We start from the raw sequence: 27,623 nt of genomic DNA, 5'->3' as shown, positions 1-27,623 counted from the left end.
AGGCGTTCCCCAGATATTGATTCTGTTGAGTGGGGGCCAGTCCAACGATGCTGTTAGCCAGGCAGCCTTTAATTTGAAAGATATGGAAGTGAAGAGCATAGGCATTGCCATGAGACAGACTGATACCAGAGAAATGCAGTCAATCACATCTGATCTACGGCTCATCCTTCAGGCAAAAGACTTTTCAGATTTGCCAGGCCTGCAGTTGGATCTTTTATCTGCCATTACTCAAGTCTCCAGTCCCGGTTCGATAGGTAAAATATATCATTTTGGTTTTTCCTTAAATACTTAAATATTCTGGGCCCTTGCTCTTCATGAGCAAGCTAGGGTCATCCACTCACTTTTTGGTGTAATAATAAAGCTCTGTTAGTATTGAGGATATATTTACTGTGAAAAACTAGGTATTTCCTGATGATGCACCTTCGGTTTATGTTTATTTCTTTCAGTCTCACATTTTCTTCCTGTCATGTCCCTATTACTATGTCCGACATATTCATATACCCATTTTAGTCTGCTTATCCTTATATTTTTTGTAATTCAAATCACTGTTTCTATATCGATTACCTTCTCAGTCCTATCGCAGTAGGAGGACATGTTACCTCTATTAGAAATAGAGAACACCATGAGGCCACACTCATCAACACCAGTACAACTCTCAGATGTATTAGGAACAAGCTTCTCATCAGTTCTGACACCTGTTCAGAATATTGCAGTTTTTCAACAGGGTTTCATGGTCTTTACCTTTGGATCAAAAGATGCTCACAGTGTGGAGCTCCACAACCTTTGTCCTGTCTTTCAAACCCTATTTGGCACCTACATTCTCAGAATACCTTTATTTTGATAGGTTATTGGAGAAACAATCAATACAAATACACTAACTGCTGAGGAAAATTCTGGTATTTTGATCAATTATCAAAAATACAATTTTCTGTTGTACCTGAATGATACTTCTGAAACTTTTGATTGGCATTGTTCTTGAATTTAAGAACAATGAATTTTCTCTTTCGGGAAGTTTTCCTTACTGCAAGCCAAGCTTTGTGTCTTGATTATCTTCTCCTTTGGAAGCTTTCTCTTGATCAAGGTTCTTTGGTTAAAATCTTGCTTGTTGTAAATTATTTCTATTTGCCACTGTCTTCAAATGACAGTGAGCTAAGCATTACAGCCCTTTGTGGTATAAGGTGATACCTTAACCAGCTCAATATTTGCATTCTTATGCCACATTATAAAGTAAATTCTGAATGAATTTACACACATGCTGCATTGACTTTGCTGGATTTGTTTGCATAATTCGTTACACATTCGTCTGATTTACTTGTGCTTTGCCGAACCGCTAAAGCACGTTAAACTTGGTCTGGGGAGGCAAAGAAAATGCATCCTGTTAAGTCTGCATGACATATTCCCCCATACAGAATCCCACACAAGAAGACGAGATGTAGTTTTCCTCATTGATGGCTCCGATGACAGCCGCAGTGGGTTTCCTGCCATGCGTGATTTTGTGCGAAGAGTCGTTGAAAATATTGATGTGGCTCAAAATAAGGATAGAGTTGCTGTCGTCCAGTTCAGCAAAGACACTCTTGTACATTTCTACTTGAGTTCCTATTCAACAAAGGACAATATCATCAGCAAGATTCGCACTTTGAGGCACAAAGGAGGAAGGCCTCGAAACACTGGAACAGCTTTACAGTATGTTCGAGACAGTGTCTTTTCAACACTGTCCGGCAGTCGTCATCTCGAAGGAGTCCCCCAAGTACTGATCCTGCTCTCAGGAGGGCCTTCCAGCGATGACCATCAGAAGCCATCAGCAGCTCTGACAGATCTTCATATCTGGAGCTTCAGTATTGGCACAGATTCTTCTGATCTTCCTTCCACTGCTACACATACCAGCTTTGTTTTTCCTATCACTGACTTTGGAGAGCTCCCAGACACTTTAGTGGATGTACTGTCTAAGTTAAAACATGTTACCTTTGTAGGTAAGTTAACATACTCAACCTGTTGTCCCCAAAATCAACAATTTAATGTTTTAGTTTAAACGGCAAAGAATATACACAGTAATACTATAAATGTAAGCAATACAGCCTTAAATGCAAACATGTATCTGTGCCTTTATCAATTTAAACCCAAAAATAAGAGACTTCCCACATAAAGCTACATCGAGTTTATGTTCTCTACACAACAGCTGGGGCCAGTTGCATAAAAATAGACCTAGTCCTAGACTTAAATGCAACTCTAAGTCCGATTTGCCATAGACCAATTATCACCCTACGTCACAACTGTCAAGCAGGCTCAACTGCGCATGTCGGTTGCAAAAGACGAACTTCTCCCCGGTCTATTACACTTGGAGTGTCGATCAGGTCATCATATATCTCTGGCCACTGGATTGCAGGGCTTGAAAGCAACTTTTTGAAGCTCTTGGCCTTTGGACTAATACATTTACGTTTCACTTATCTATGCACAAAAGTCACTTGACCCCGATACCCTTAAATAGCCTGACCAAATGATCGGGCAAAACTAGCCTGGCTAACGGAGGTCGTTTTCTCAGGCAAATGACGAATGAAACCGGGGCGGTTAAAGAAATCCGGGATGCTGGCTATCTTCATCAGGCTCGTATCTCTACATTAGGCAGTCCTCCCTGACGTTTCTGGTGTAGAATGGAGTGAAATACGACATTGTGCACACTGCCAGTGAGCGAGTCTGACTGAGGCTAACGTCAAAACAGTGTAACGGGGACGCAGTCTCACTCAGATTGCCAGTTTAAACAAATCAGAAAAATAATCGGACCAGCTGGCTAAAAGCAGAATTCCCATATCTCTTGAAAGCTGCCCTGCTCGACTTTATAGATGTAGAATTTACTGTAAAACTGTAAAATTATGAACTTTGTGACATGACGTGAAGACATGGTTGCCGTTCGACTATGCGGTCTGTACCGGGCGACATTCTCAATCAAATTTCAAGACTTACGTGACCCAAATCAATATTCTGATGCGACAGATCAATGGGTAATCGCTTTCTCTCTTAAAGGCTGTCCTCCTCGACCTTTTTGGTCTTTTAAATCTAACTATTTTTATTATCCGTGTGGTCTTTTGCCATTTTAAATGCTATCCTTTCCCGGTTTTCTGCAACCACATTGTGCGCGCATCCCGAATGTTTACAAACAAATAATTGGTCTATAGACACTTCAATTTACCTGTTGCATAAAGCTTTACGATCAGTGACTAACGTAAGATTGACTTAGATAGCCTGTTGTGCTTTGCATTATGGGTAAAATAAGACCGAAAAAAGAAAAGATGGCGGACAAAACAGCAACACAACGGAGGAAGATTGATACATTTAAACCTGATGAAAACCTATATATGTTGGAGGAATACAATATTGAAAAAGTTGTCTTATTAACAAATAGTGTATGCGTTTTTAAGCTTCTTAATTTAACCCCAACGCTAATTCCATTTATCAACAACTCCAACGCACATGCCGGCTGGTGCTAGCGTCAATAAAGTGAGTTATGTTGTCATCTACTCACTCGTTTAATAAAATTACATTTTATTCTGCGGAAAAGCAGAACCCAGTCAATATTTTCTGCAGTTACAAATAACACACTTATTTCCTTTCGTAATAAATTATGCTAAGATAATGACGTAGCCTACTAACAGTTTGTTGGCATAGCAACTCAGCCCTTACCGCAAGGTTTAGCCAGGGGGACAGGTGGCAATTTTTTTTACCTCAAATTAAGTCAGTCTTACTATTTATGCAACAGACAAGGGCCGGGTTTCCCAGATTCGTTAAGAAGCTCTTAACGCTAAGATCTTCTTAAGAACGTTCTAAGAGCATTCTAGAGCGCCCTTAGAACGTTCTTAAGACGCTCTTGGCGTTAAGAGCTTCTTAACGAATCTGGGAAACCCGGCCAAGCTTAGTTAGACTAGTCTAACCTGACAATTTAAGACAGTCTAAAGGTTCCGTCACACCATAACGTTCTGGTCGACGTTCTATGACGTCAGAAGAAACGTTGCTAATCGTCCATGGTCGCTGGTATAGCGCTGGTATAGGGCCAGAAGAGCGTTGTGTGAACGCTGGTGACGTTGGTAATTGGCGGTAAACGGCGGTGATCGGCGGAGAACGATGGTCCAAAAAAAGTTTTTGAACATGCACAAAAGTTCTCATGGAGACCAGCGTTCTTCAACGTTTAATTTTAAACGCTGGACACGCCGAAGAACGTTTGTGGAACGTAAAGTTGCACGCGTTTGGCTATCGTTGGTCCGTCGTTACCCTAGTGTTACTTGGTTGTTATTCATCGTTTGCTTCGTTTTCATTGTTTGCTTTCGTCACACATCGTCGTGACCCAGTGACACGTCATCACACGCTAATAGTTTTCAGGGGTGTCTTACTTGGTTGCTGTTACACGCTCCTCATGTGCAGTCCCAGACTAGTCATGCGCTATAGTCACACATTAGTCATACGCCAGATGTGTCAACCTCGCCCTACAATGCTTGAAATTGAACGATTACCACTTTCAGAGAACGTTGACCAGAACGTTATGGTGTGATGGGGCATTAAGGCTAAGACTAGTCTTACTAAGTTTATGCAGCTGGCCCCAGGGTTGCAATTACCAACACTTGCTCATAATAAGACCGTTTTTAATGCAATTATAGGCATTTAAAAAACAGGAGTCAGACCCTCATCACGGTATCTCCCCTCCAGTACAATGACTCTCGCAGGAGAGTAGATGCTAATTTTGCTTACTGGTTAAAGATCTAGTGCTAGTGTGGGCCCTGGGCAATGACTGTCATGTGTCTGGGTTAAGTTCCAATAACCATCAACATAAAATGCCAACTATATGAATATTCAGGCCACCTCAGATTCCCATAATGCCATTTCAAGATTTTATAAGCAACCTTATTAATTCTTCCAGGAGGTAAGTCACTTTATGACTTTTAAAAAGATGTGGAAGACCACTTGGAAAACATGCATTTTAAGTGGTTTGTTGATTAAGCAAAAATGTAAATACATAGCAGTGATTGATTGTTTTTCCCTCTACCTATCCTTTCAGCTGAGTCTCAGGGTCCCAAGAAGGATGTGGTCTTCCTCATTGATGGCTCAGACAGCGTAGGAAGAGAATTCCCCATCATCCAGGAGTTCATCCGCAGAGTTGTTGAAAACCTTAATGTGGGTGAGAACAAGATTCGAATTGGTGTGGTGCAGTATGGTGACTCCCCTTCAGCAGATATCTACCTGAACTCCCATACGACCAAAGAGGGCGTCATGAATGCTGTGAGGTCGCTGAGACAGCGTGGTGGAAGGCAGCGTAACTTGGGCCAGGCTGTGGAGTTTGTCAGTCGGGACGTGCTCACAGCTGCACGTGGAGGCAGAAAGCAGGAGGGTGTCCATCAGTTTGTGATTGTCGTTTCTGGAGGAAGTTCCACTGATGACGTCAGACGGGCAGCAACCTCGCTTAAGCAGTCCGGGGTTCTGCCCTTAAGCATTGGGACCAGAGATGCTAGCCAACAGGAGCTCCAGATGATCTCCTACGTTCCTAACTTTGCTTACACCGTGGACGACTTCCCTGGTCTATACACTGTCCAGGAAAACTTGATCTCCACGCTGACAGAGTTGTCAGATGAAGAAATTGCCAGGCTGCGTCCGGTATTCCCAAGTTTTGATGGTAAGGTTTCTTTTAAGTTTGGAATGTACTTTAAAGGTTGAAATGTAAACGTTTATCATTGTAACCACTTTTGAGGTGTTAGAAATATTTTCCCCCCCAAAGAATCGTTTACTTTGTTTTTCTGAATGACAGTAGTGTTTCTTTGTTTTCCAGAATATTTGCTATCTAAACATGTTTACTTTGAAAGTTGTTCCTAACGACAAAAAAAAACATTTGTTTACCTTCTTTAAAAGTGACAACCACAGTAGTAACCACTGGCGGAGACAAGAGGGATGTGGTATTCCTCATTGACGGAACAACAGCAGTACGCAACGAGTTCCCTGCTATCAGGGATATGATCAACAGGGTAGTGGGAAAGCTGGATGTGGGTCTGGATCGCGTCAGGGTGTCAGTGGTGCAGTACAGTGATGACGCCAAAGTGGAGTTCCTTTTGAACGAATTCTCAACAAAAGAGGAAGTCCGCCAGGCTGTGAGCAGGCTGCGGAGCAGAGGTGGGAACCTGCTCAACACAGGGCGTGCTCTTGACTGGGTCTCCAAGAACATATACCAGAGATCAGCAGGTAGTCGGATTGAGGATGCTGTGCCACAGTTCCTGATCCTAGTCACTGGAGGCAAGTCTTCAGATGATGTTTCTGGTCCGGCTAATCAGCTGAAGACCAACCTTGTTGCTCCTCTTGCCATTGGGGCAAGGAATGCCGATCCCAATGAACTGAGGCAGATCGCACTGAAGCCAGAGCTTACCTACACTATCAGCAACTTCGGGCAACTTCCAAGTGTTGAGCAGCAACTCATTGCTTCAGTCAACACCATGACCACCGCTGACATCTCTACTAGTGTTGTTGACTCAGTCCGTAAGTAATTCAAAATATATGCATACTGTACTTTCAATGGGTGGTCACATGTATATTATTAAAGGCATCTCCATTCTGGTCAACTTTCTATTTGAACAATATTTCAAAAACATTTTTTGGTGCTTGTTTTCTTAAAGTTGTATACAATTTTAATATGGTCCTTTTTTACTTCTTAACAGAAAACCTTAACATGGGGAGAAAGGACATAATTTTCCTCGTTGATGGATCAGACACCACAGGCTCTTCCGGCATCGCCCACATCCGTGACTTCATCCTGAACATAGTTCAGCAGCTCAATGTTCAGCCAGACCACGTGCGGGTATCTGTTGTCCAATACTCAGACAAGGTTAAGACTGAGTTTTCCCTCAACTCCCACAACAACAAGCCAGATGTTCTGTCAGCTATCAAGAGACTTCGTCAGATGGGCGGCCGGTCCTCAAACTTGGCAGAAGCCATTGAGCATGTGATCCGGAATGAGTTGAAAGCCTCAGCAGGTGTCCGTCTGGCCGAAGCCTCCCAGCATCTTGTGGTTCTCACTGGCGGACGCTCCACATCCGACCTGTCAGTTTATGGGCCTCTGCTGAAGGGGTCTCGAGTCAACTGCATTGGTATCGGCGCTGGGGCCGCTGACGCCAGGCAGCTGAAACAAATCGCCACCACCTCAGAAGATGTTCTCCAGGTGCCAACGTTCCCGGGGTTGCCTGTCATCAGAGAGAAGTTCATTGCCCGTCTTAATGGGACTATCCCAGAGGAGCCCCCCACAGATTGGGAGGACCCCAGTAAGTATGTTTAGAGATGATCCTAAATGGATTGTAACAGTTAATTCACATAGAAGTGTGGGAGGAAATTCACCTAAAAGCATGAACATTTTGATAATCATCCCTCTCTTGCTTCTTGTTCTCTTCTACTCTATTCTTTTCTAATCCAACCATACCCTGCTTTCTCTTGACTTCAGATCTCCCCAAAGCCAAGGCGGCTGATATTGTGTTTTTGGTCGATGGCTCCATCAATCTGGGCAAGGATAACTTCAAGGAGGTTATGGAGTTCATTCTGAATCTCATCGACCTCTTCTTCACCGAGAGGGACAAACTTCAGATTGGCCTGGCGCACTACTCCACGGACATGACCGACGTCTTCTTCCTCAACACTTACAAGAACAAGGACGACATCATCAATGCCATCACCGGGACCGAGTACAAGGGTGGGCGGAAGATCAACACAGGTGCAGCCATTCGCCACGTGCAGCAGAACCACTTCATCAAGGAGAAAGGAAGCAGGAAAGACGAAGGCATCCCTCAGATCCTGATGATCGTCACTGGAGGACGTTCGTCTGACGACGGCAAGTCGGCAGCTCTCGCTCTGAAAGCTACCGGTGTGCGAATCTACGCAGTTGGAGTGGGGAACATCGAGGATGAGTTGATCGACCTGGGCAGCGAGGCCACCACAGTGGCGAGGGCAAGCACCTTCCTGGAGCTATCGGAGCTCAACGAGCAGATCCTGGAAACGCTGGATGATGAGGTGAAAGGTGTGAAACTCTGCACAGGTGTGCCGGACTCAGTCAAAAGTGAGTATCACAGAGATTATGCAGTTTTGTCTCTATTTCATTTAAATATGTCAAATAGAGTATGTACACTAAGTAGAATGCCGAATTTCTGAAAACAGCCATTGTAGCATTACTTCAATTACACTGTATGTCTGTCTCTCTCAAAGGCTGCAATGTGGAGGTGTTGGTGGGCTTTGACGTGTCTGCCCAGAACATTTTTGCCGCCCAGACCAACCTCCAGACCAAGATGGGAGCCATCCTCCAGAGAATCTCCAAGATGGCGTCTATCAGCTGCTCCTCGGGCCAGATCCCCTCTGTCCAGGTGGGGATGCTGGCCATGGACTCTGCCTCCGAGCCAGTCATGCTGGAATTCACCAATAACGCAGATGAGCTGTTCGAAGCATTCAAGGGCTTGAGAAACTCCGGCCCTTACCTTCTCAATGGCAAGACTATCACTGCTTACAACACAAGGTTCAAAAGCAGACCGGGTGACACCACTAAGGTGGGTATATCTTTTAATGTACAGTATTTTTATGTTTAGACTATCTGTAATCATATGGACATGAGAAACGTACATGTTGTGTACATTTTCCCCTCTGAATGGTGAAGGTTGTGATTCATCTGACTGATGGATTGGATGGCCAATACTCTGAGATGAAGAGACGAGTTGAGGAGCTTCGGCTTTCCGGTGAGAAGAACAAACTGATTTCAACTGCATTCCAAAATCTGTGAAAAGCAATCTGTCCAAATGAGGAACAAATTCAGTTCATCATTTGCCCGTTGTAGTTTGTCGGTACTAGCTTGAAGAACACGAGAACGTTAATTTATAAACCTGCTTGTACAGTATGACTGGAGTCTTGTACATGTCATGCTAGGTGTGAGCAGCTTCATCCTGGTGGGTCTTGAGCGCGTGCCCAGGTTTGAAGAGGCAGTGTTGCTGGAGTTCGGCCGTGGTTTCCGGTATACTCGCCCCCTGCGTGTCAACATCATGGACCTTGACTATGAGCTGATGGAGGAACTGGTAGGTTTTTACCAATACCCAATAAATACACCATCACATGAAGATCATCTGTGTCTTTTCTTATCTCAGACAGTAATATCTTGTGTCCTATTTAGGACAATATTGCTGAGAGGGAGTGCTGTGCAGTGCCATGCAAGTGCACAGGCACCAGAGGAGATAGAGGTGGAGTTGGCTTACCAGGACCTAAGGTAATTCATTTATTTACTTCTGTGCCAGATCTATAAATAAGAATATAACACACTGTCTCACTATAGATGTGGATATCTTAATATGCTATAAACCCTCCAAAAAACTAAAATGTTTATCTTGTATTACAGGGCGGTCCAGGTGGAGTGGGATACCCAGGGCATCCTGGAGATGAGGGTGGACCTGTGAGTCTCATATCTTCTTGTTCCCTCCTCATACTCCATCTTCTATAGTTGTGTGATTTAGGATTTCTGCTTTTTATATCAAACTAAGTTCAACATCATGTTGTTTTTCCTGACAGGGAGACAGAGGTCCTCCTGGTGTGAATGGAACTCAGGGTTTCCAGGGCTGTCCAGGTCAGAGAGGCGTCAAGGTAAGCTGCTGCAAACTATGAAGAATTCTGGTCATTTTAATCAATATTTAGCGATTCATGTAATCTTGTTCAAAATTAAATCAGTGCATGGACTAAAGGATTTTTTTCTTGTGTTTTTTAGGGTTCTCGTGGATACTCTGGCGAAAAGGTGAGTTTGTGGATTAAATAGACACTACTTTATCAAAATCTTCAAATTTATTTTATTTGAACCAAAATCATTTTATGCATTTTAACAGGGAGATTTTGGAGAGATTGGCCTGGATGGTATTAATGGAGAAGAGGTAAGATTACTGAATTTTCCCCATGAAAATATATTTTAAGATGATGTCCAAAGACTAAATGTACAGAGCTTAATATGGAGAAGTTAAAGATTGGCCTTCTGTCAGGAAAACCTTCTTGATATCCAAGACTTTGTCATGCGAAGGGATTTTCCTAATGTTTCAAATGTTGAAGCAATGCAGATTTGCTCTCAGCAAGATTATTGAATGTGACTGTATGGATGTATGTCATGACAATGTATGTCCTTTGCTTCCTGCAGGGTACAAGTGGAATTGTTGGGCCCCCTGGAGATAGAGGGAACCCAGGGAGAAGGGTGAGAACGTGGGACTTTTTACAACCCTACAAACCCATCCTGGTCCTGAATAAGAACATTGAGTAATGTAATGACTTTCTACTATTTTTGTTCCAGGGACCCAAAGGCCTTAAAGGAAAGGCGGGAGATATAGGGGGTACTGGAATCAGGGGAGATCCTGTAAGTATTTATGTGAAAAGACACATATGTTAGGTCAGTGTTGTCTTAACAGTGGGAGTAGCACACAGGGATAGGGGTAAATTAACCGATCCTAAATCAGTTTGTTCAAAGTATTCAATGGTTGTCTAATTAAACCTAATAAGACAAACAATAACAATTGGGTACATTTCTTTCCCAGGGTGCAACGGGGCTTGATAACAACCGTCCGGGACCTAAAGGGGACCTAGGCGATGCTGGTCCAGTGGTAAAGTCTCGCTGCTCCTCTCCTCAAGCTAAGCTTTACAACAACCCTACACTGGATTACAGTCTGTACCATTCCCTCACTGACATACAGCTGTGATTATCACAGGGAGAGCCAGGACAGGATGGCACCAGGGGAGGCGCAGGCGAACCAGGAAGGAGGGTGAGACTCACCTCCTATGAAATATATTGTTATATTAGGATAATCTGATGGCCGTACTGTCATTTACCTCATACGTTCGGCTTATCCAGTGTAAGAAATGTGTGATCACGAAATATGTAGGTAGTAAAGATCTTAGATCGGTTGTTCTTTAATTGTACCTTCTGTCTCTCTCCCATTCTTAGGGTGCTGATGGTAGGAGAGGCGCTCCTGGACCAGCTGTAAGTTGGCCGTGCTTTGTGTCCCTCTGTAGTTTCCATAGTTCATCCCCAGAGATAAATACGAGTGAGGGACTGTGATGTCACAGAGCATGTGCAAGCCTCTCACGCCAATTGAGCTTCTAAGGCAATAACTAAAAATGCTAGCTGAAAATCCACAACACTGAAACACCATTTTCTGTAAGGGGCACGGGTGACTACACACATAGGTTGTGATTTGAAGTTGTTTTGAAAACTTGCCCAGCACCTGCAACCAATCACTTATTTCAGTTTGTTCATGCATGAGCAGAATGACATCACCACTCATGTAGTTCTTTACACTTCAGTTATACAACAGTTAGTTTTGACCAAGCAATTTAATTGGACAAGAGGCATTACATGATATTTGGCAATTACACCACCGGGTCTTTTAAGAATTAAAATAAGAAGATTCTTAAAATATCAACGAATCACTAGCGTTTTTTGTTGCTAGCATTGCCCTCACCACAGGACTGAGGGGCGTAGATTTGGTTTGAACATTGGTGGGAACAAAAAATTTGTATCCTAAACCTACACATGGTATCAATACTTTGTTGTTCTCTTGGTCTTTAACTACCATTGTGTTTTCCTGAAGGGACCTTTGGGCAAGCCTGGAGCTGACGGGCTCCAAGGAGAGCCAGGGATCGGAGGATCCAGGGTGAGTTCATCCTTTCATTCATCCTCCTATCATCCACAACCATCCTCCTGGGACATGAAAGTACAAGCTTTTAGAATGTTTACGTTTACATTACTCAAGTGTTTGGATTTGGCTAATAGAGGGAGTCAGATGGCTGAGCGGTGAGGGAGTCAGGCTAGTAATCAGAAGGTTACCGGATCGATTCCCCGCCGGGTCAAATGATGTTGTGTCCTTGGGCAAGGCACTTCACCCTACTTGCCTCGGGGAGAATGTCCCTGTACTTACTGTAAGTCGCTCTGGATAAGAGCGTCTGCTAAATGACTAAATGTAAATGTAATAGATGGCTAATAGAGGAAAAAAATCCCAAAGATTGTTTAGTTGTTTGTTTTTTTGTTACAGTTATGCATCTGTTATTAAATAACTACTAGGATTAGAGAGCTTTTTGCTTTTTTAAGTGGACGTGAATGAATTGCTCTGTCTCGGGAGGGTGTCTTTGTTTGTTGAGGGTTTAGCAGAACATTTAAACTTCTTGTGAGGAAATGTGTGGACCTAAGCCTAAATTACAATTACTCAAATGCTTTTACTGGCTGCATGAGAATATGATGTTGTGACTGGAGGGAAATAGTATGAATGTATGAATTCCAATTGGCAATAGAATAGCAGTCTTGCTTGTTGTATTTCCATTTAGTATTTTTCATCCACACATTGGTCTACAATACAGTTAAAATAGTGCAGTAACGGTGGAATATGCAGAATGTTCAGTTTTGTAGTTTAATAAACGTATGCTGCATGTTGCTGTATGTACAGTACTCTATATGTTTTGTATGTGTATACAGTATATTACATGTGTTTTTTATGTTTATAGACTGTTATACATGTGTTTTGTATGTTTTCATCCAGGGACCAGCAGGACCCACGAGTACACCAGGAACCCGAGGCGAGGATGGGAACCCAGGACCCAGGGTGGGTGCACACAAACACAGCTGTATCATGTGTGACAAAATACAAATAAGGATCAGGACATTCATCTCTGAAGGGAAGAACAACAGCGATCACTTCATTTGAGTGACGATTCGCTTTAGTCAAACAACCTCTTGATCAAAGGAAACCTATTTTGTTTCTTCCTAAACCTTTTGCTTTCAGCTCTGTAGACGCTTGTAACTTAAAATAAATAAAGATCTCTGGATGGATCCAATCGAGATCAACAGTAAACACAAGCACCGCATGTTAGTAGATCAAACGGCTTTGTCAGTTCGACTCCACTGAGTGAAAGCAGTTGACAGTACATGTCTCTGCTCCCCTGCATAAACATAGCAGCATAAAAACCTGATACATTTACTATATTGAATCTGGAGCTGTATGGATTATACACTTCCTTTCATCTTCCATTGTGCTTCTGTAGGGCCCAGGAGGAACCCAAGGACCCGGAGGAGACAAGGGACGACGGGGCACTGTTGGTCGCAAGGTGAGGGAAACACTGGGCACTGTTTCATTTGTTGTACTTCGTACAGTTTATAAGTATCTACCATGTGTTTTGAGAATCCGTTTTGAGAATATAAATGCGCTTAAGACTCGACTGGCCACCTGAAGAACAGCCACCGGGTTGAATCACCCTGGTCTGACTGAAAAACTCATTGACCCAGGCCCCCAGGAATAATGTTCCTGAACATGCATGCCTGGTCGATCAGAGTAAACAGTAGATCCAGGTCACCGTGACTCTTCAAAAAAAACAAATAAAATCGGTGGAAATATGTGCAAAGCAGTCAGAGAAACAGCGTTCCTCCTGTTTCCACCCATTTAACCCTCGCTGTTGTTGCGTCTGTGTTTCTGCTTCCTCCCAGGGAGAGCCGGGAGACCCCGGACCCAAAGGCATTGTGGGACCTCTGGGGCCTCGTGGGGAACCTGTAAGAATGATGTCACATCCTCTCTGCCCCTCAGAATGTCAAGAAAATTAAAACAATTTAGGGCATTAGATTCTAGCAAGGGTGAGATGTTCCACAGCACACTAAAAGCTGTCGTTTGCACGCAGGGTGAGGATGGTCGGGATGGCTTTGGGATCCCGGGACCCAAGGGCAGGAGGGTAAGCACCATGACGACCCTCACCTTGACAACCCTCACTTTGATAGCACTTACTATGATGACACTGAACTCATCCCTCTGATCTGTCCATGTCATTGCTATGCCCTTATATGAAGACATGAGATGAAATGTTTTAGCAACCATTTCAAAGCAGTGATTCTCTTACTTATCATTTTGCTTCGTACAGGGCGACGAGGGCTTCCCAGGGTTCCCAGGACCAAAGGTAGTGGACGCCAAAAGCAACATCACTAGCACTGTTAAGACAATTCAGTAGAACAAATGTTTGGTTCACAAGTAGTCAACTACTTCTCAAAAGTGTGTCAACCTTTCCTGAGGCAGCATCTCTTTTCCGATACACCAACTCTCATGTTTCACCCTGGATGGTTCCATAGTTATGTTTCTGTCTTCATCCAGGGTGCGGCAGGAGACGCAGGGACCCCTGGAGGACCTGGACGCCATGGCAACCGCGGCCAGACGGTGAGATGGTGGGGCGGGGGCGACAGGAGAGGGCTCCATCTCTAGCTGAGCTCTGGGATGATCGATTCACTATAACATGATTACGCAGTCTCTGTGAAGAAGGGTTTCATCATAGGTGTAAGGTTATGATAATAATACAGAAATGTCATGGTAGCGTTATTATTTCAAAATGTATGTTACTTATGTCCTCGTAATCAACCTTTCAGGTGTTTTATTCAGTCAGATGGAAATATTTGAACATAAGTTTTAACTTCACGTTCAACCATCTCTCTTTGTATACATTTTGTAATTGTATTAGGTGAAAGTTGAGGCAGGTATAAACACTGTTTTTGACTGACTGTTGTATATGTTCATCCACCAGGGTGTTTCAGGAGATATTGGTTCACCGGGTCAGAAGGGAGATGTCGGATACCCTGGTTCCTACGTAAGAACAGGCTCCTTGCTTTTCCCTTGTTATTATCTGTGATTATCTGTGGTCAATCCCATAACTATAAACTACAAAACCTTTCCTCAGTCCATGACAGCATGAGACCTTCAAATTGAGGGCTTTTTGATGTATGGCACTGTAGTAGGACACTGTTGATTTGTACAACCTTTTTGACCAAATCTGGTCTTTTCCTAAACGGAATGCAGTATATAATATAATGTAACAGAAAGACTCTCAGTGGGACGTGTCTCACACCAGCTGTCTCCAGCCTCGTCATGCTCTGTTTCTCTTCCTACAGGGTCAGAAGGGGCCGAGAGGACCTGGTGTTGTGGTAAGAAGTTCATTTATCAGCAGAGGACATTTGTGTTAGAGGAGAAACCCAACACTCTGTGAGGGATGTGCCCCCAAATATTTTAACATCTGGTTCTGTACTTCCTCAGCAATGCGACCTGGTCAAGAAAATCAGAGATAACTGCCGTAAGTAGGATTACGATGAGATTCATTCGAATGATTTAAGATTTCTGTAGTAGTCAAAAGGGAAAATGACGGTATTTTCCTTTCCTTCCCTAGCCTGCTGCTACGGTAAGGAAACTCTGACCTAAGAATTATGAACATGAGGATCATTCAACTTGCTAATGCATTGAACCACAGCTAAGAGCATTCACTGTTCACTCCTGCTCATTCTCTGTAACGAGACCAGTGAACCTTAGAATCCTTTTAAAACAATCTAGATTTTCTTTTTACTGATATTGAACAAGTGTGATGTCTCCCTCCGCTAAGGCAAGCAAGAGTGTCCTCTCTATCCCACCGAGCTGGCCTTCGCCCTGGACGCCTCAGATGGCGTGCCGGCCCCGGCCTTCAGAAACATGCGTGACGCCGTCCTCCGGCTGGTTGGCAACATCACCATCGCCGAGAGCAACTGTCCCCGCGGCGCACGTGTAGCCCTGACCCTCTACAACAATGAGGTGACCACCGAGATCAGGTTTTCCGACGCTCTGAAGCGCCGCGCTCTCGTTCAGCGCATCGAAGGACTGCAGGCCCTGCAGACACGCAAGCAGCGCAGCCTGGAGACGGCTATGAACTTCCTGGCCCAGAACACCTTCAAGAGGGTGCGGAGCGGCTTCCTGATGAGGAAGGTGGCCATCTTCTTCGTAAACGGGGCGGTGAAAGAATATCCGGCCATCAGCGCCGCGGCACTCAGGCTCTACGACTCCGGAATCGCCTCCGTGTTCCTGCTCAACCGTGAGGATCGCGCGCTCTCCAGAGCTCTGCAGGTACTGGGAGGGGTGACCGGAAAGGATGTTGGGCAGGCAAAAGAGAAAGCTTTGCTCTTCTTATAGAGGGGTGGTTATTGGTTTTATACTCTACTCTATAATGAGGAACTTCATTTCACCAGTTTGTGTAACATCTGATATCATCAGACAAGATCATTTCCTCACCGTTGTCAGTTTCTCTTTTTGTCTCAGATCAACAACACAGCCCTGGCTCAGGTGGTCGTTCTGCCCAGTCCTGGAAGTGCACAGTACAACTCTGTCATCCAGAAGGTTATGAACTGCCACGTGTGCTTTGGTAAGAGCTCTTCTGACCTCCGCAGATTTAAACCAAACGTTTTCGATGGCAAAGCATTGTCATTTTATACAGTCTCCAAAAAACTGCAAATCAGAAAATTACAGATGACAGAACTGAGTAAGCTTCACCATATCCATAGTACCTCTATTGTTGCTTAATTCGGATCATATTGCCTCATGGGAACATTGACAGTTGCATGCAAACTGAAAATAGCTTTCCAAACAAACTCAGGGAAACTTAATGGAAGCCATCACAAGTCTGAAACCTCTGCCAACGTGTTTTTCTCCTTACTCCAGACTTCTGCTCCCCGGATACCATATGCGATTACATCCCTCCAACGTCCCCCAGAGACCGGCGCTCCTTCACCTCAGATGTGGACATTGACATGGCCTTCGTCATGGACAGCTCCGAGACCACCTACCCCGCCACTTTCGACGAGATGAAGCACTACATGGCACACATGGTGGACCAGTTAGAGATCTCCTCCAGCCCAGCCTCGTCCATCCACCACGCCAGGGTGGCTGTGGTGCAGCAGGCCCCGTACGAGTTCCTCCGCAACAGCAGCGGCCTTCCCATCCACATCAACCTGCGGCTGACGGACCAGCACTCGGCCCGAGACATCCGGACCTTCCTGCTGGAGAAGACCCCTCAGCTGGAAGGAGGCCTGGCCCTGGCGGCGGCCATCGAGAGCACGGTGGAGCAGGTGTTCGAGAAGACTCCTCACCCGCGAGACCTGAAGGTGCTGATCCTGATGGTGACCGGCCCGGTGGCCGAGGACGAGGAGAGGCTGGTGCGGGTCGCCACGGAGATTAAGTGTAAGGGGTACTTCCTGGTGGTCCTGGGCGTGGGTGAGAAGCTTCGGGCCGCGGACACGCGAGTCCTGTCCCGCATGGTCAGCGAGCCGTCCGACGTGTTCTTCAAGAGGCTGGATGGCACCTCGCAGTTCTACGACAAATACATCCAGAACTTTGGTCGCCTGCTGCCCAAGTATCTCAGCAGTGAGTAGCTTGACATACATCCCAGTGGTGTCCATGTTCTCTCTGCGCATGGTACCTAACACTTAATATTAGTAACCTTGTTTGCTTCAGCAGGGGTGTGGGTTTGTTTTCAAAGGGGGTGAGGCATCTTTTTTTATATAACTGAAGATGCGGCTGCTGTACTGTTCTTAATAAAAAGGCGGGGGACTGATTTGCTGTTTTCAAAATGTATAATGAAACCCAGGCCCATGGTTGTCAGTATGGAGACAGCATATTACCACTTTGTTTTACGCTTCTGCATACAAGAGTGTTTAAAAGGTTTTTAGAGCATTGAGACCAAAGCATTTGTCTTGTGTTTGCAGTTGAGAATGCTTTCTACATGTCCCCTGAAGTCTCCAAGCACTGCCAATGGTCCCAGAGTGACCAGCCTTTCAAAAACCCTTTCAAAGCTTCTCAGGAGTGAGTGTTCAGACCACAGCTGGTGTATTACAAAGCATGGATGCATTAAGAATGTTCAACATCAGTAATCCTCTCTATGTGCTTAAAGGAAACATCACAAACACCATGAAAATCAGCAGGAGGTCCATCCAAGGAAACACAAAGGTAAATATTTTTGCAGGTGCAGCCTTCTCCATCCATCATCATTCAGTCTGTGTAAACATAAGCCTTGGTCCAAGTTAACCTCAATCATAATCACACGCGTCACTTAACATCCTGAACAATCAGAATCGGTCGAGCTCCACGTGGCCAACGTGACCTCCAGCAGCCTGAGTCTGCGCTGGGCCGAGGCCGACCCCAAGCTCATGGCCTACTTTGAGGTGGCGGTGACACGCCTCCACGACCACGCCCTGGTGCTGAGGAAGAACGTCACAGGCACCGAGCTGCTGGTGGATGGCCTGGACGCCGGACAGACCTACCATGCTGTGGTCACCGCCCACACCGCCGACGGCAACATTGCCTCCAGCTACAAGGGCATCATCACCACAAGTAACTAACCGAGTGGACCGAGTTTGTTTGTTGTGGATGATTCAGATGGATCGAATGTTTTATGCCCGACTGTTCCGTTTGATTTACTGTGCTGACTTACCTAAATCACAATCCACCATGAGTATGTGACGATGGAGATCTATTAACTGACGATATGATTGGTTGTCCTCCTCATCTATCCAACAGAAGCAGACGAGCACAAAGTCTCCCACCACGTCTCTCTTCCTGCGTTGACACCCCCCCTAGACAAACCAGAGACGGGTGAGTGAAGCTATGTGTGTGTGTGTGTGTGTGTGTGTGTGTGTACCTTGGTGTGGGTGTGTGTGTTGGGGTGCGTCTGTGTGATTTTCTAGGTGCGTGTGGTGGGACACTGTGCATTTGTGTTTTTCTGAAGAAGTTAGGTTTTGTCAGCTTGCGAGTACTGTTAGTTTATACTGATCAGAACAGATTTCCTTTGAACACGTGTTGGTTAAACACACAGATGTTGTTATGCAACCAGACACACACACATACCTCAAACTGTTCCCTCTCCAGCCAGGGTTAAAGATAGACTTTGTTGATGGGTCTCAGTGGGGCTCATTGTATGCTCTGATATCCCTGCAGCAAGGTTGAGCACCACTCCCAACAATGTGAAACTTATCAAACCTCTTACGGCTTACCCACAAGGATTCTCTCAACAGTAGGATTATAGAGAGTTGAAAATCTTTTGAGAGTAATTTTCAAGGCAGTCTTAATTGCTAACAATTAAGACTGCTAACGTATCAGTGAAACATTTTGATGGCAAAAATACCACAGTGCCATGTTGCGAAAGAAATCTATTGATGAAGAATAATGGCTCCCAAGCTGGGCGTCGGATAGAGGCCTTGGCTTTCTCTCCTGGTAGAACCATAAGGAGGGGAATACCAAACGCATGAGATCATCTCCTACACAGGCCAGTCACTCTGCTTTAGTGTGGGCTTCTCCTTGACCTGCTTACAAACATTCACTGCAAGTTACCAGTTCAGATTTTGCATTGATGCTGTCATCGTCACGTGAATAGAAACAGTATTAGGTGAAACAAGAAGATGCCTCAACGGTACTTTACGTTGTGCTGAAGGACGATACTGTTTTAAAAGGCTCTGTGGTTGAAAGGTGATATCTGTGCATGTCCAACACTGTGTTCCATGTAGTCTCTCAGTATTGGCCAGGGGGTACTTGGATTAGAATCAGATGGTGGTTTTGCAGCATAACTCAAGAAACCACTCAGCCGTAGAACTACTAAATCACTAAAATCTACTAACCAGGAATTAAACCCAAGCAACAACCTGGCATTGGTGGAAACTAATTGCATTTTCATTCACTTTCCCAAATAATCATCTATCCACTGCATCACTTTATTCAACAGTAGTTTGACAACAGAAATCCTTTACCACTTCCTTCTCAACTGTTTACTTGAAATATTTTAAAACAATGAAAACATGTAATGATACTTTGCAATGCATGTATGAATCAAGTTCTTGATTTAATCGGTACCTTGCACTCTTATAAATTTTAGCTTTGGTCTACATTTGATTCTTTGTTGTCAAGTGTTTTTACATCTCACATCACAATACAGTAGTAAACAGTAAATCTCACAACTCACTGTAACCTTTAAACATGCTTTCAGATCCATGCATTGCATCTAATATTCATTCAAACTCCTGTCCTTCTTCCTCTCTCCCTCCTGTAAACGGACTTGTGTTGTGCATGTTCCAGCTAACGAACTCCCAGGCCCATGTTCACTTGACTATGACCCTGGACTGCCGTGCAAAGACTATCAGGCTAAGTGGTTCTTTGACAGAAAGAACGGGATCTGTACTCAGTTCTGGTACGGGGGTTGTGGAGGAAATGGAAATAGGTTCGAGACCGAGGCCCAGTGCCTGCAGCTCTGCGTGAGGTCAGGTACGTGGTGGTTGTTGCCAGGTTGAGTTGAGACGCAGCCCACCTGGCTGGTTTGCCTGAACCTAACCTGTGTTGCTAACAAGCTGTTGTTAAAGTACTGTATTGTAGTGTAGGGGACTTGAACATCATAACATACATTTTTTCTCTAAACTATGACACTGTGGATTTCGTAGGACCAGTTCGGCATTAGAGAAAGTTGTGGAACTTAGTAAGTAAAATGACATAATCTGGATATCTTTCTAAAATCCTCTAAATGTTGTTCTACAGCACCAGAACCTCAGCAGAACATGGAGCAAGTAAAGACTGAGATCCTTCCAGCTCCCGGTGAGTTCAGATCATCAACTTGTCTCACATTTACCATCATTATTAACGGCATATAATGTCACAGAACAATCCATTCCAAGTACCATCTGGTCCGCTTTTCATCTGGTCCGCTTTGATCGGGGCTGTGCACCGTCCTTCATCCAAATATTTTTGTGGACAGCTGACACTTAATAGAACAAGGACTTCCTCCTTGAGGACCGTGCCTTCAGTTCTCTCACGCGCCAGCCTGCCTCCTCAGGCAGGGAGGGACCTCATGCCCAGCCTGCCTCCTCAGGCAGGGAGGGACCTCATGCCCAGCCTGCCTCCTCAGGCAGGGAGGGACCTCATGCCCAGCCTGCCTCCTCAGGCAGGGAGGGACCTCATGCCCAGCCTGCCTCCTCAGGCAGGGAGGGACCTCATGCCCAGCCTGCCTCCTCAGGCAGGGAGGGACCTCATGCCCAGCCTGCCTCCTCAGGCAGGGAGGGAGCTCATGCCCGGGAAAAGCTGAAACCCTGACAGGGATTTGTGAATGTAGCGGATTACACTGTAGTTGCGTAATCCAATCCCCCCCCCCCTCATGCCTGCATTAACTTAGCAAACAAAGAACCCTTTTTGCGCTCTACCACAAACCCCTTCGAATCTTCACAGTAAGTTATGGAACAAGTGAAAAGCCAAGACAGTTAAAGAGAGGCTAAACTTGTGTCATTCCCTAGATGGGACCTGGCACAATTATAATCGTCGGATGAATGAATACAGAGGGCTGTTCGCTGGTTCGTATTCTGGACTGGGGGATGAAACTGAGCTTGATTTCCGCAGCGCATTGCACAATTTCACTGTCGGTTCATTCTAGTTCTTGAAGTGAATTGGCAGGGAGGGTGTCACACGATACGTCTGAACTGTGTTTGAAGATTATGAAAGTTGGAAGGAGTTTAAGAGGGTTTTCTGTCAAGCTGTCTATTGTACCTACAATTACCACCTCTACATGCTGCAATTAGCATTATCTACTTCATAACTACTACATATTACACAGCTACTTTATATGCATGTGTCTACAGTCTTACAGTATTGCATTTACATTCATAAGTTTCAGTGACTTGGTAATTGATACCATGGTCCCCTAGATAGACGGCATTCTCTACATATACCTCTTTTTTTTTTTTAAACATCACGTCAGCACGACATCTCACCAAGTTGAAATGACAGTGAACGTTTTTGTTTGCAACATCGTTATTATAACATCCCATGTGTGTTTCGGTTCACAGCGGCCCTAACAGGAAGTGACATCTGCCAGTTGGCCAAGGAGGAGGGCACCTGCGCCAAGTTCGTCCTCAAGTGGCACTACGACGCCCTGAGCAAGAGCTGCTCTCGCTTCTGGTACGGAGGCTGCGGAGGGAACCAGAACCGCTTCAACACACACGAAGAGTGTGAGAAGGCCTGTGGAAAAGCAGGTGGGTTTTTAATAAACATTAAAATGTCTTTCTGACTGTCTGGCCGTCTCTCTGGTGGTGTTGGAAGGAACATAAGCATGAGGTAGTCTGGTTGGTTTGGCTGTAAGGATCATCTCTGTGTTTTCTGTACTTCCAGGGCTGATTCATTGAATCGTTCTGTTCAATATAGTATTTTTGTTTTAGCTTGTGTTGGTTTAAGTAACTTCTGTAATTGCTGTCCGAGCTAAACACGGCAGGTTGCCAAGTAGAGCAATCAGGACTGAATCCTAAATGGTCATCCATTCTACGATGGATAGAGATTATACACAGAAAAAGAAAGGGGGGAAATGAGGAAGCTGAAGGTAACTGATGCTGATGTTTGTTTTTCTCTCATCTCACAGCAGCTGCCAGCCGAGGAATCATCGCCGCTATAAGAACATAGGAGGACATTGATGAATTGTCAACGTATACCTCTGTTGAGGAAATTCTGAGGACAACCAACTAAAAATAGTGTGAAGGCGATGCTATACCAAAGCAAAAAGGTGGCTGCACTGGATTCCACAAGAAGAAAAAAAATCTTGAAGTAGTTTTTTGTCACACAAAGAGAAAGAAACACAATTTGCTGCATGATTTATCTTCCTACTGGTGCTACATAGTGTTTTCCTTTGTTTGTTATTTTTTTTTTTTTTGGGGGGGGGGGGGGGGGGGGGGGGGGGGTCGAGTTGCAGAGTACATCGAATGTTGTATTGTAACATTTACACCATCTGTTTTTCATACTTGTTCAAAATTGTTTTATCATTAAAAAAATTAAATGTGTATGAATATAATGGACAGAGATTATCAATAAATCCAAACTTTGCAGGAATTATATTATTCAGCTCCGTAACCATTTATAACACACACACACACACACAGTGCCACAATAAACTACTCATCATAGATTTATATATTGATCACTAGTCTCCAGACTTTCCCTCACAATGTTTAAGACGATCACAATAACATAATCCATGCTGATGTTTACACAAGTCCTTCCTGGCAGTGTGTATATAATGACATTGATCAATTATCAGTGTCTAATGGCATTCATCATTTAACCTAAATGCACTTCTGGAACCACTGCTTCAAACACAAATGTTCCAGTATTTTAAAAAGAGGAATGTACTTTTCAAGTTGTTAAAAAATATGTTTTGTTTTTGTTTTACTTATCTTTTGTGTCTCATCTGGGAACAGGGAAATAAAAAAATAATTAGACTTTCTAATAAACTCGAGCACTGGATTTTTCTTTCAACTCGATCCAATCACCAACTGAGCAACATTTTGTGGTGTATTTTCTATGGTTGCTTAGGAAGGCACCAAAGAAGCAAGAATAAAAAAAATGTGTCCTTCGTATCATCATCTCTGAACTTTTGAGAACATAAATCAAAGGGTAAGATTTTTGTTTAAGGGGAAATGCAACTTTTGGCCTGTGAAATATGTAGGTGATCGCCTTTTAGGGTAATGCCTGGTCCCCTGGGCCTGAGACATATCAGGAATGTTGAAGAGCATCCAAAACACTCGACACAACAGACCCAGTGAGAAAATCTGACAGATGCAAGATGCAGGTCCATTTATCCACAAGGACTTTAATAACTGGAGCAAAATAACTACCCTGAATATCAGTACAGAGTATAAGAACATACCAGTGACTTGGAATAGGATCATCTTCAAAACACACTGTTGACACTAGTGCTTGATGGACTGGATGAGAAACACAGCATTTGCTACAGTGTCACACCACTTGATCCGTTGGAATACACCGTCAGACATCTTGAAATGTTGGATTTACACCAAGACACATCATTTATCATGTCCCAACGCATATGAAAGATGCATTGGCCCTTGTCATGCATGTCCAAATATTTTACTATAAGCACATCACTTTCATAGAAAAGAAATACGCTTCAGAATACCAGTGCTCCTCTCACACTGGAAAAATGACTGTCAGTACAAACCGGTCACATTTATGTCCAGGCTCACTAGTTTGTACTCTGGCCAGGGGAGGATAAGAGTAGATTTACGAGGCTGAGTTTAGAAGGAGAGCGGTTACAGGGACGTCTTCTACAACTCAGCCTACATCCAGATGTCCTTACTCTGAAGTTGTTTTGATTTTGAGATTTCACCTCCTTAACAGAGCAAGAGCTCAATTCATATCACAAAAAAGAGACATTTGGATCAACATTTTATGTTGTTAGCCATGGCAACTCCAGACCATAAACATCACAGTCAGTAAAACAGAAGGTAACTGATGCTGATGTTTGTTTTCTCTCATCTCACAGAAGCTGCCAGCCGAGGAATCATCGCCGCTATAAGAACATAGGAGGACATTGATGAATTGTCAACTTATAGCCATGGCAACTCCAGACCATAAACATCACAATCACAGGGTGAACCCTCAGTGAACCAGTTAGTAATTGTTTCTCCCAAAATAATTTATCTGATGGAAAAATCACTGACATCATACATACAACATGGATCGTTTTTCTGGTCGTTTTGCCAGACAACAAGCAATTTGCAGCATATAGCAACATTAAAGTAAGCATTACTGTTATATCCTATTGTACCTAGAGACACATTCAGGATGAGCCCATGATAATGATCTGTCTGCTCATGGAGGGGTGAGATGTAACAGGCTGAGTGTTCAGAGACTTTCATATTACGTAGCCCTCGGACACACATGCTCAAGAGGCTTTATGTGACCGTTCATTTGCAAATTATACCAACTAAAACTAGCTGCTGACAATCACAGGTGATAGCGTAGCCGATGTAGATTGGTTAAACTCACTCCTCAGGTATGTATTGAACCACCCTCACCAGCGAATCTTTAGCTTTTAGTTGGTGTAGTTGGTGGTGGTTGCGTTTGGGGAGTCGGAGCTAGCAGGTTCGATCCCAGGTGCCGGCGAACGTCGGCCAGGTGTGCGGCCATGTCTGTTACAATAGTCCACCTGTGGACTGGAACTGACACTGGAACTGCTTGACTGCAGATATCCGTTCGGATGATGTTGAGAACAGATGTGGAATAAAATGTTTCAAAAACAGATGTTGACATTCCTTGATTTGTTGTATCGTACCTTGTATGTGTGTGTGTGTGTGTGTGTGTGTGTGTGGGGGGGGGGGGGGCAGCATTAGCATGCAAGGAAACACACATAAAATGCACTTGTCCGTATATTTATGCAAATACAAGGATACATGTACGACACACAGGCTCAACACAAAATAGTTTTCCAGTTAGAACAGATTCCCACCAGCAAGGCAAGCTGTTTGTTTGTAAATCTATCAATACATCCTTCTACCACCACATTACAACGTTTCACACTGCAAAGGACTGTCTGCATTGATTAACAGTCGGTGATGAATAACCAACATGTGTTCAGAGTATCGCTTTGCATCCCTTCTCCATGAGAGCCCCGCAGCATGAGGAACACATGCAGTCCCTCGTCAGGGATGCTCCACAAACTGATAGCAGCGTGTTACACCGATCGTTGCTTGTTTTTATTAGACTTCTGTCCTGTAAACACTGGGATTTCGTCAACTCCAGGCCCCACATTTTGTTGACTGGTTGAAAATGGGACAGTTTTATTGAATATGTTTAGGCCTGTTGGGAGTATTTCCCTGAAACTTAAGTATGATCACTTAAAAAATGGTTCCTAATCGTCATTCTGCTGAAGGCTTTTGGATCTTCTTATGTGGGTTGTTAGTGGAGTGGGATGTTGTTCTCTGGAAAAGGTTCTGTAGTTTCTCCTGGCTCTTTGAGGCGTGTGGTTCTAACTGAGCATAAAAGAGCTAGTTACAATAAGCTAACAGCTCAGCGGTTAGTCAGGGACAACAAGAGCCACCGCAAACTCGGACCACTGTCAGAATTTCCGTTGGGCACTGAAGAGACTGAGAACGGGGTAGGCCGTACTGCAGGGAGTAAAGTACTAGGAACACCACCTTCTCCCTGCCACAGTGCAAAAACCTGTAAACATTTACTTTCCACCCTCCTCAAAATGTATTATGTCACTATTAAATAGCACTTTTTAGCTCTATCAAGTCCTCAAAACATTACTATGGTTTCCAAAGTTCACCATTAAAATGTCATTAATTGTTTGTTGGGTTCAAGCTGATCACTATAGCTCCAGCTAGCTCAATCATCTGAAAATGTAGAAGTTTTAAGTCAACATCTTTCCGAGAAAGTAAAACACTATTTCAACTTTCACTTCCCAAATACCATTTGCACGCATTTATTTCAAAGCTTTCCAATCCGTTAAACACTTTTGAAAGACACGTCTCTCCACAACTGGACTTTTAATCCTTTAGCAGCTGGATGCTTGATTTAAGCCTCATGTCTCCACGTGTCATTCTCCCTTCGTCCAGCGTGGCAGATTAATTCAAACCCTTGATTGAAACCAGACGCAGAGGGGAGATCTCACCCCCTCAAATCTCAGCACACTCAGTTCGTTGGCCTTAACTCCAGAATGGTGACTTTGCCAAACCAGTGGTCCACTTCCTCCACCTCTGCCTGGTGAGTCACAGCGGGTGATAAAGACTGCCTACGTATTTGTTTTGAAGGACAGGGTCACAGCTAACTACAGCTGCCAGAAATAGCAGTGCTAAAACGTAATTAAAAGGGTGCATTTGATTAGGCTAAAACAATGAAAATTGTGTATGACTACATTGTTTGTATGGACAAGATAACTTCATAATAAATATAATACAATAATATAATATAATTTTAAAAGCATGTTAAGTTCTGAAGCCAAATACCACACTGTACATTATCAGTTCAGTCATCTGTGTGAATAATCCTGTGGAATACAACTCGTACAAAAAGTAACGTGGGACTGTGGGATTTCTACTTTGGTCTGTCAGTAGTCTAGTTCTGTTTGTGGTCAGAACTAGAAAAGAGAGGAAGGGATGAGAGAAAGGCAGAGAGATGAGTCCCCACTGAACGAGAAGCAGCGCGCGCGCTGAGGGCTCCTTGGTGACTCATCGCTCCGGCTCTTCCGTCTTTCCATCATAACCGTAAAAGTCAGAGCCCGACGTGGCTTTCACATTGAGGAGCACTCACTGTAAATACACTAACTTAGTCCGCAGGCCCAGAGTTGTGTGTAAACTAACTCCAGATTTGTCCACTTCTTTGATCTCTTCTTTCGTCCTCTTGGGTTTAGCCTGGGATTCCGTGCCACTGCGAATGTGTTCGCCCGTTGACCTTGTCTGAATTTGTTCGGTGCCACTCTGAAATACTTCGCCAACCTCCAATGGGTGGTTTGTGGAAAACCCTTGTTGTTCCCAGAGATGGGAAGTAACTATGTACAAATACGTTGTTATTGTAAATAGGTCAATTTTTCTGGAATCAGTAGCCTACTTTACTTCACTATATATTCAGGGCTCTCAAATCTCACGCATGCATTCGCCGTGAGACTCAGGCATTTCAACACATTTCTCCCGCTGTAACGCAGCACCTTATATTTCTCACGCTGAGAAGTTATTTCTCATGCCGAGAAGGGATGACTTGTCCAGCTATACTTCACGGACGAGGCGCAGTCATATGGAGGTCTCCAAGTCCCTGTGAGTGTGGTGCAAGATCATCTCTTCCTTACACATCAGGACCCCTGTGCTCCAGGTCACAGGCATGTTGTCAAGGAAGAAATTAAGGAAATTGTGGTTAATCCGTAGAGCCTGACTAATTAGAAACACATTCTAATGGGTGGAGATCGTTACTCATTACGTTCTACAATCTCCAAAGAGAAAATCAACTGTTTTCTATCAGACATCCTTTGAGTCA

At 44.2% G+C, this 27,623-nt stretch overlaps 1 protein-coding gene across 2 annotated transcripts; it reads left to right on the top strand.

Moving 5' to 3' along the window:
- Positions 1 to 30: 30 nt before the first annotated feature.
- On the top strand, positions 31 to 23,083 carry LOC124485000 (collagen alpha-3(VI) chain-like). Of its 2 annotated transcripts, XM_047046212.1 has the most exons (40): positions 31 to 254; positions 5,042 to 5,653; positions 5,887 to 6,504; positions 6,684 to 7,283; positions 7,460 to 8,068; positions 8,215 to 8,549; positions 8,657 to 8,735; positions 8,923 to 9,068; positions 9,164 to 9,256; positions 9,386 to 9,439; positions 9,556 to 9,627; positions 9,749 to 9,775; positions 9,864 to 9,908; positions 10,166 to 10,219; positions 10,316 to 10,378; positions 10,557 to 10,622; positions 10,728 to 10,781; positions 10,964 to 10,999; positions 11,610 to 11,672; positions 12,552 to 12,614; positions 13,054 to 13,116; positions 13,493 to 13,555; positions 13,681 to 13,731; positions 13,918 to 13,953; positions 14,145 to 14,207; positions 14,569 to 14,631; positions 14,933 to 14,965; positions 15,075 to 15,111; positions 15,205 to 15,216; positions 15,415 to 15,908; positions 16,101 to 16,203; positions 16,500 to 17,201; positions 17,543 to 17,639; positions 17,728 to 17,783; positions 17,907 to 18,167; positions 18,354 to 18,428; positions 19,902 to 20,087; positions 20,355 to 20,411; positions 21,653 to 21,838; positions 22,222 to 23,083. In XM_047046212.1, exons 1-40 carry the CDS (start codon positions 83 to 85, stop codon positions 22,257 to 22,259), a joined length of 6,537 nt encoding a protein of 2,178 aa, XP_046902168.1. In that variant the 5' UTR covers positions 31 to 82; the 3' UTR covers positions 22,260 to 23,083. The 2 variants fall into 2 exon arrangements, with proteins under 2 accessions (XP_046902168.1, XP_046902169.1); XM_047046213.1 differs by lacking the exon at positions 19,902 to 20,087 and having other exon boundaries at positions 33 to 254; positions 22,219 to 23,083.
- Positions 23,084 to 27,623: the final 4,540 nt, after the last annotated feature.

Source organism: Hypomesus transpacificus, chromosome 23 (assembly GCF_021917145.1).
Source record: "Hypomesus transpacificus isolate Combined female chromosome 23, fHypTra1, whole genome shotgun sequence".
Classification (NCBI taxonomy): domain Eukaryota; kingdom Metazoa; phylum Chordata; class Actinopteri; order Osmeriformes; family Osmeridae; genus Hypomesus; species Hypomesus transpacificus.
The sequence above is the reverse complement of the archived record's forward strand: the minus strand, read 5'-3'. Positions and strand labels throughout refer to the sequence as shown.

Bases quoted from the DNA above. Each gene is read 5' to 3' on its own strand.
- LOC124485000 (XM_047046212.1), top strand. From the start codon at position 83: ATGGAAGTGAAGAGCATAGGCATTGCCATGAGACAGACTGATACCAGA. The intron at 8,736-8,922 runs GTGAGAAGAACA...ATGTCATGCTAG, and splicing joins TGAGGAGCTTCGGCTTTCCG to GTGTGAGCAGCTTCATCCTG. The intron at 12,615-13,053 runs GTGGGTGCACAC...GTGCTTCTGTAG, and splicing joins ATGGGAACCCAGGACCCAGG to GGCCCAGGAGGAACCCAAGG.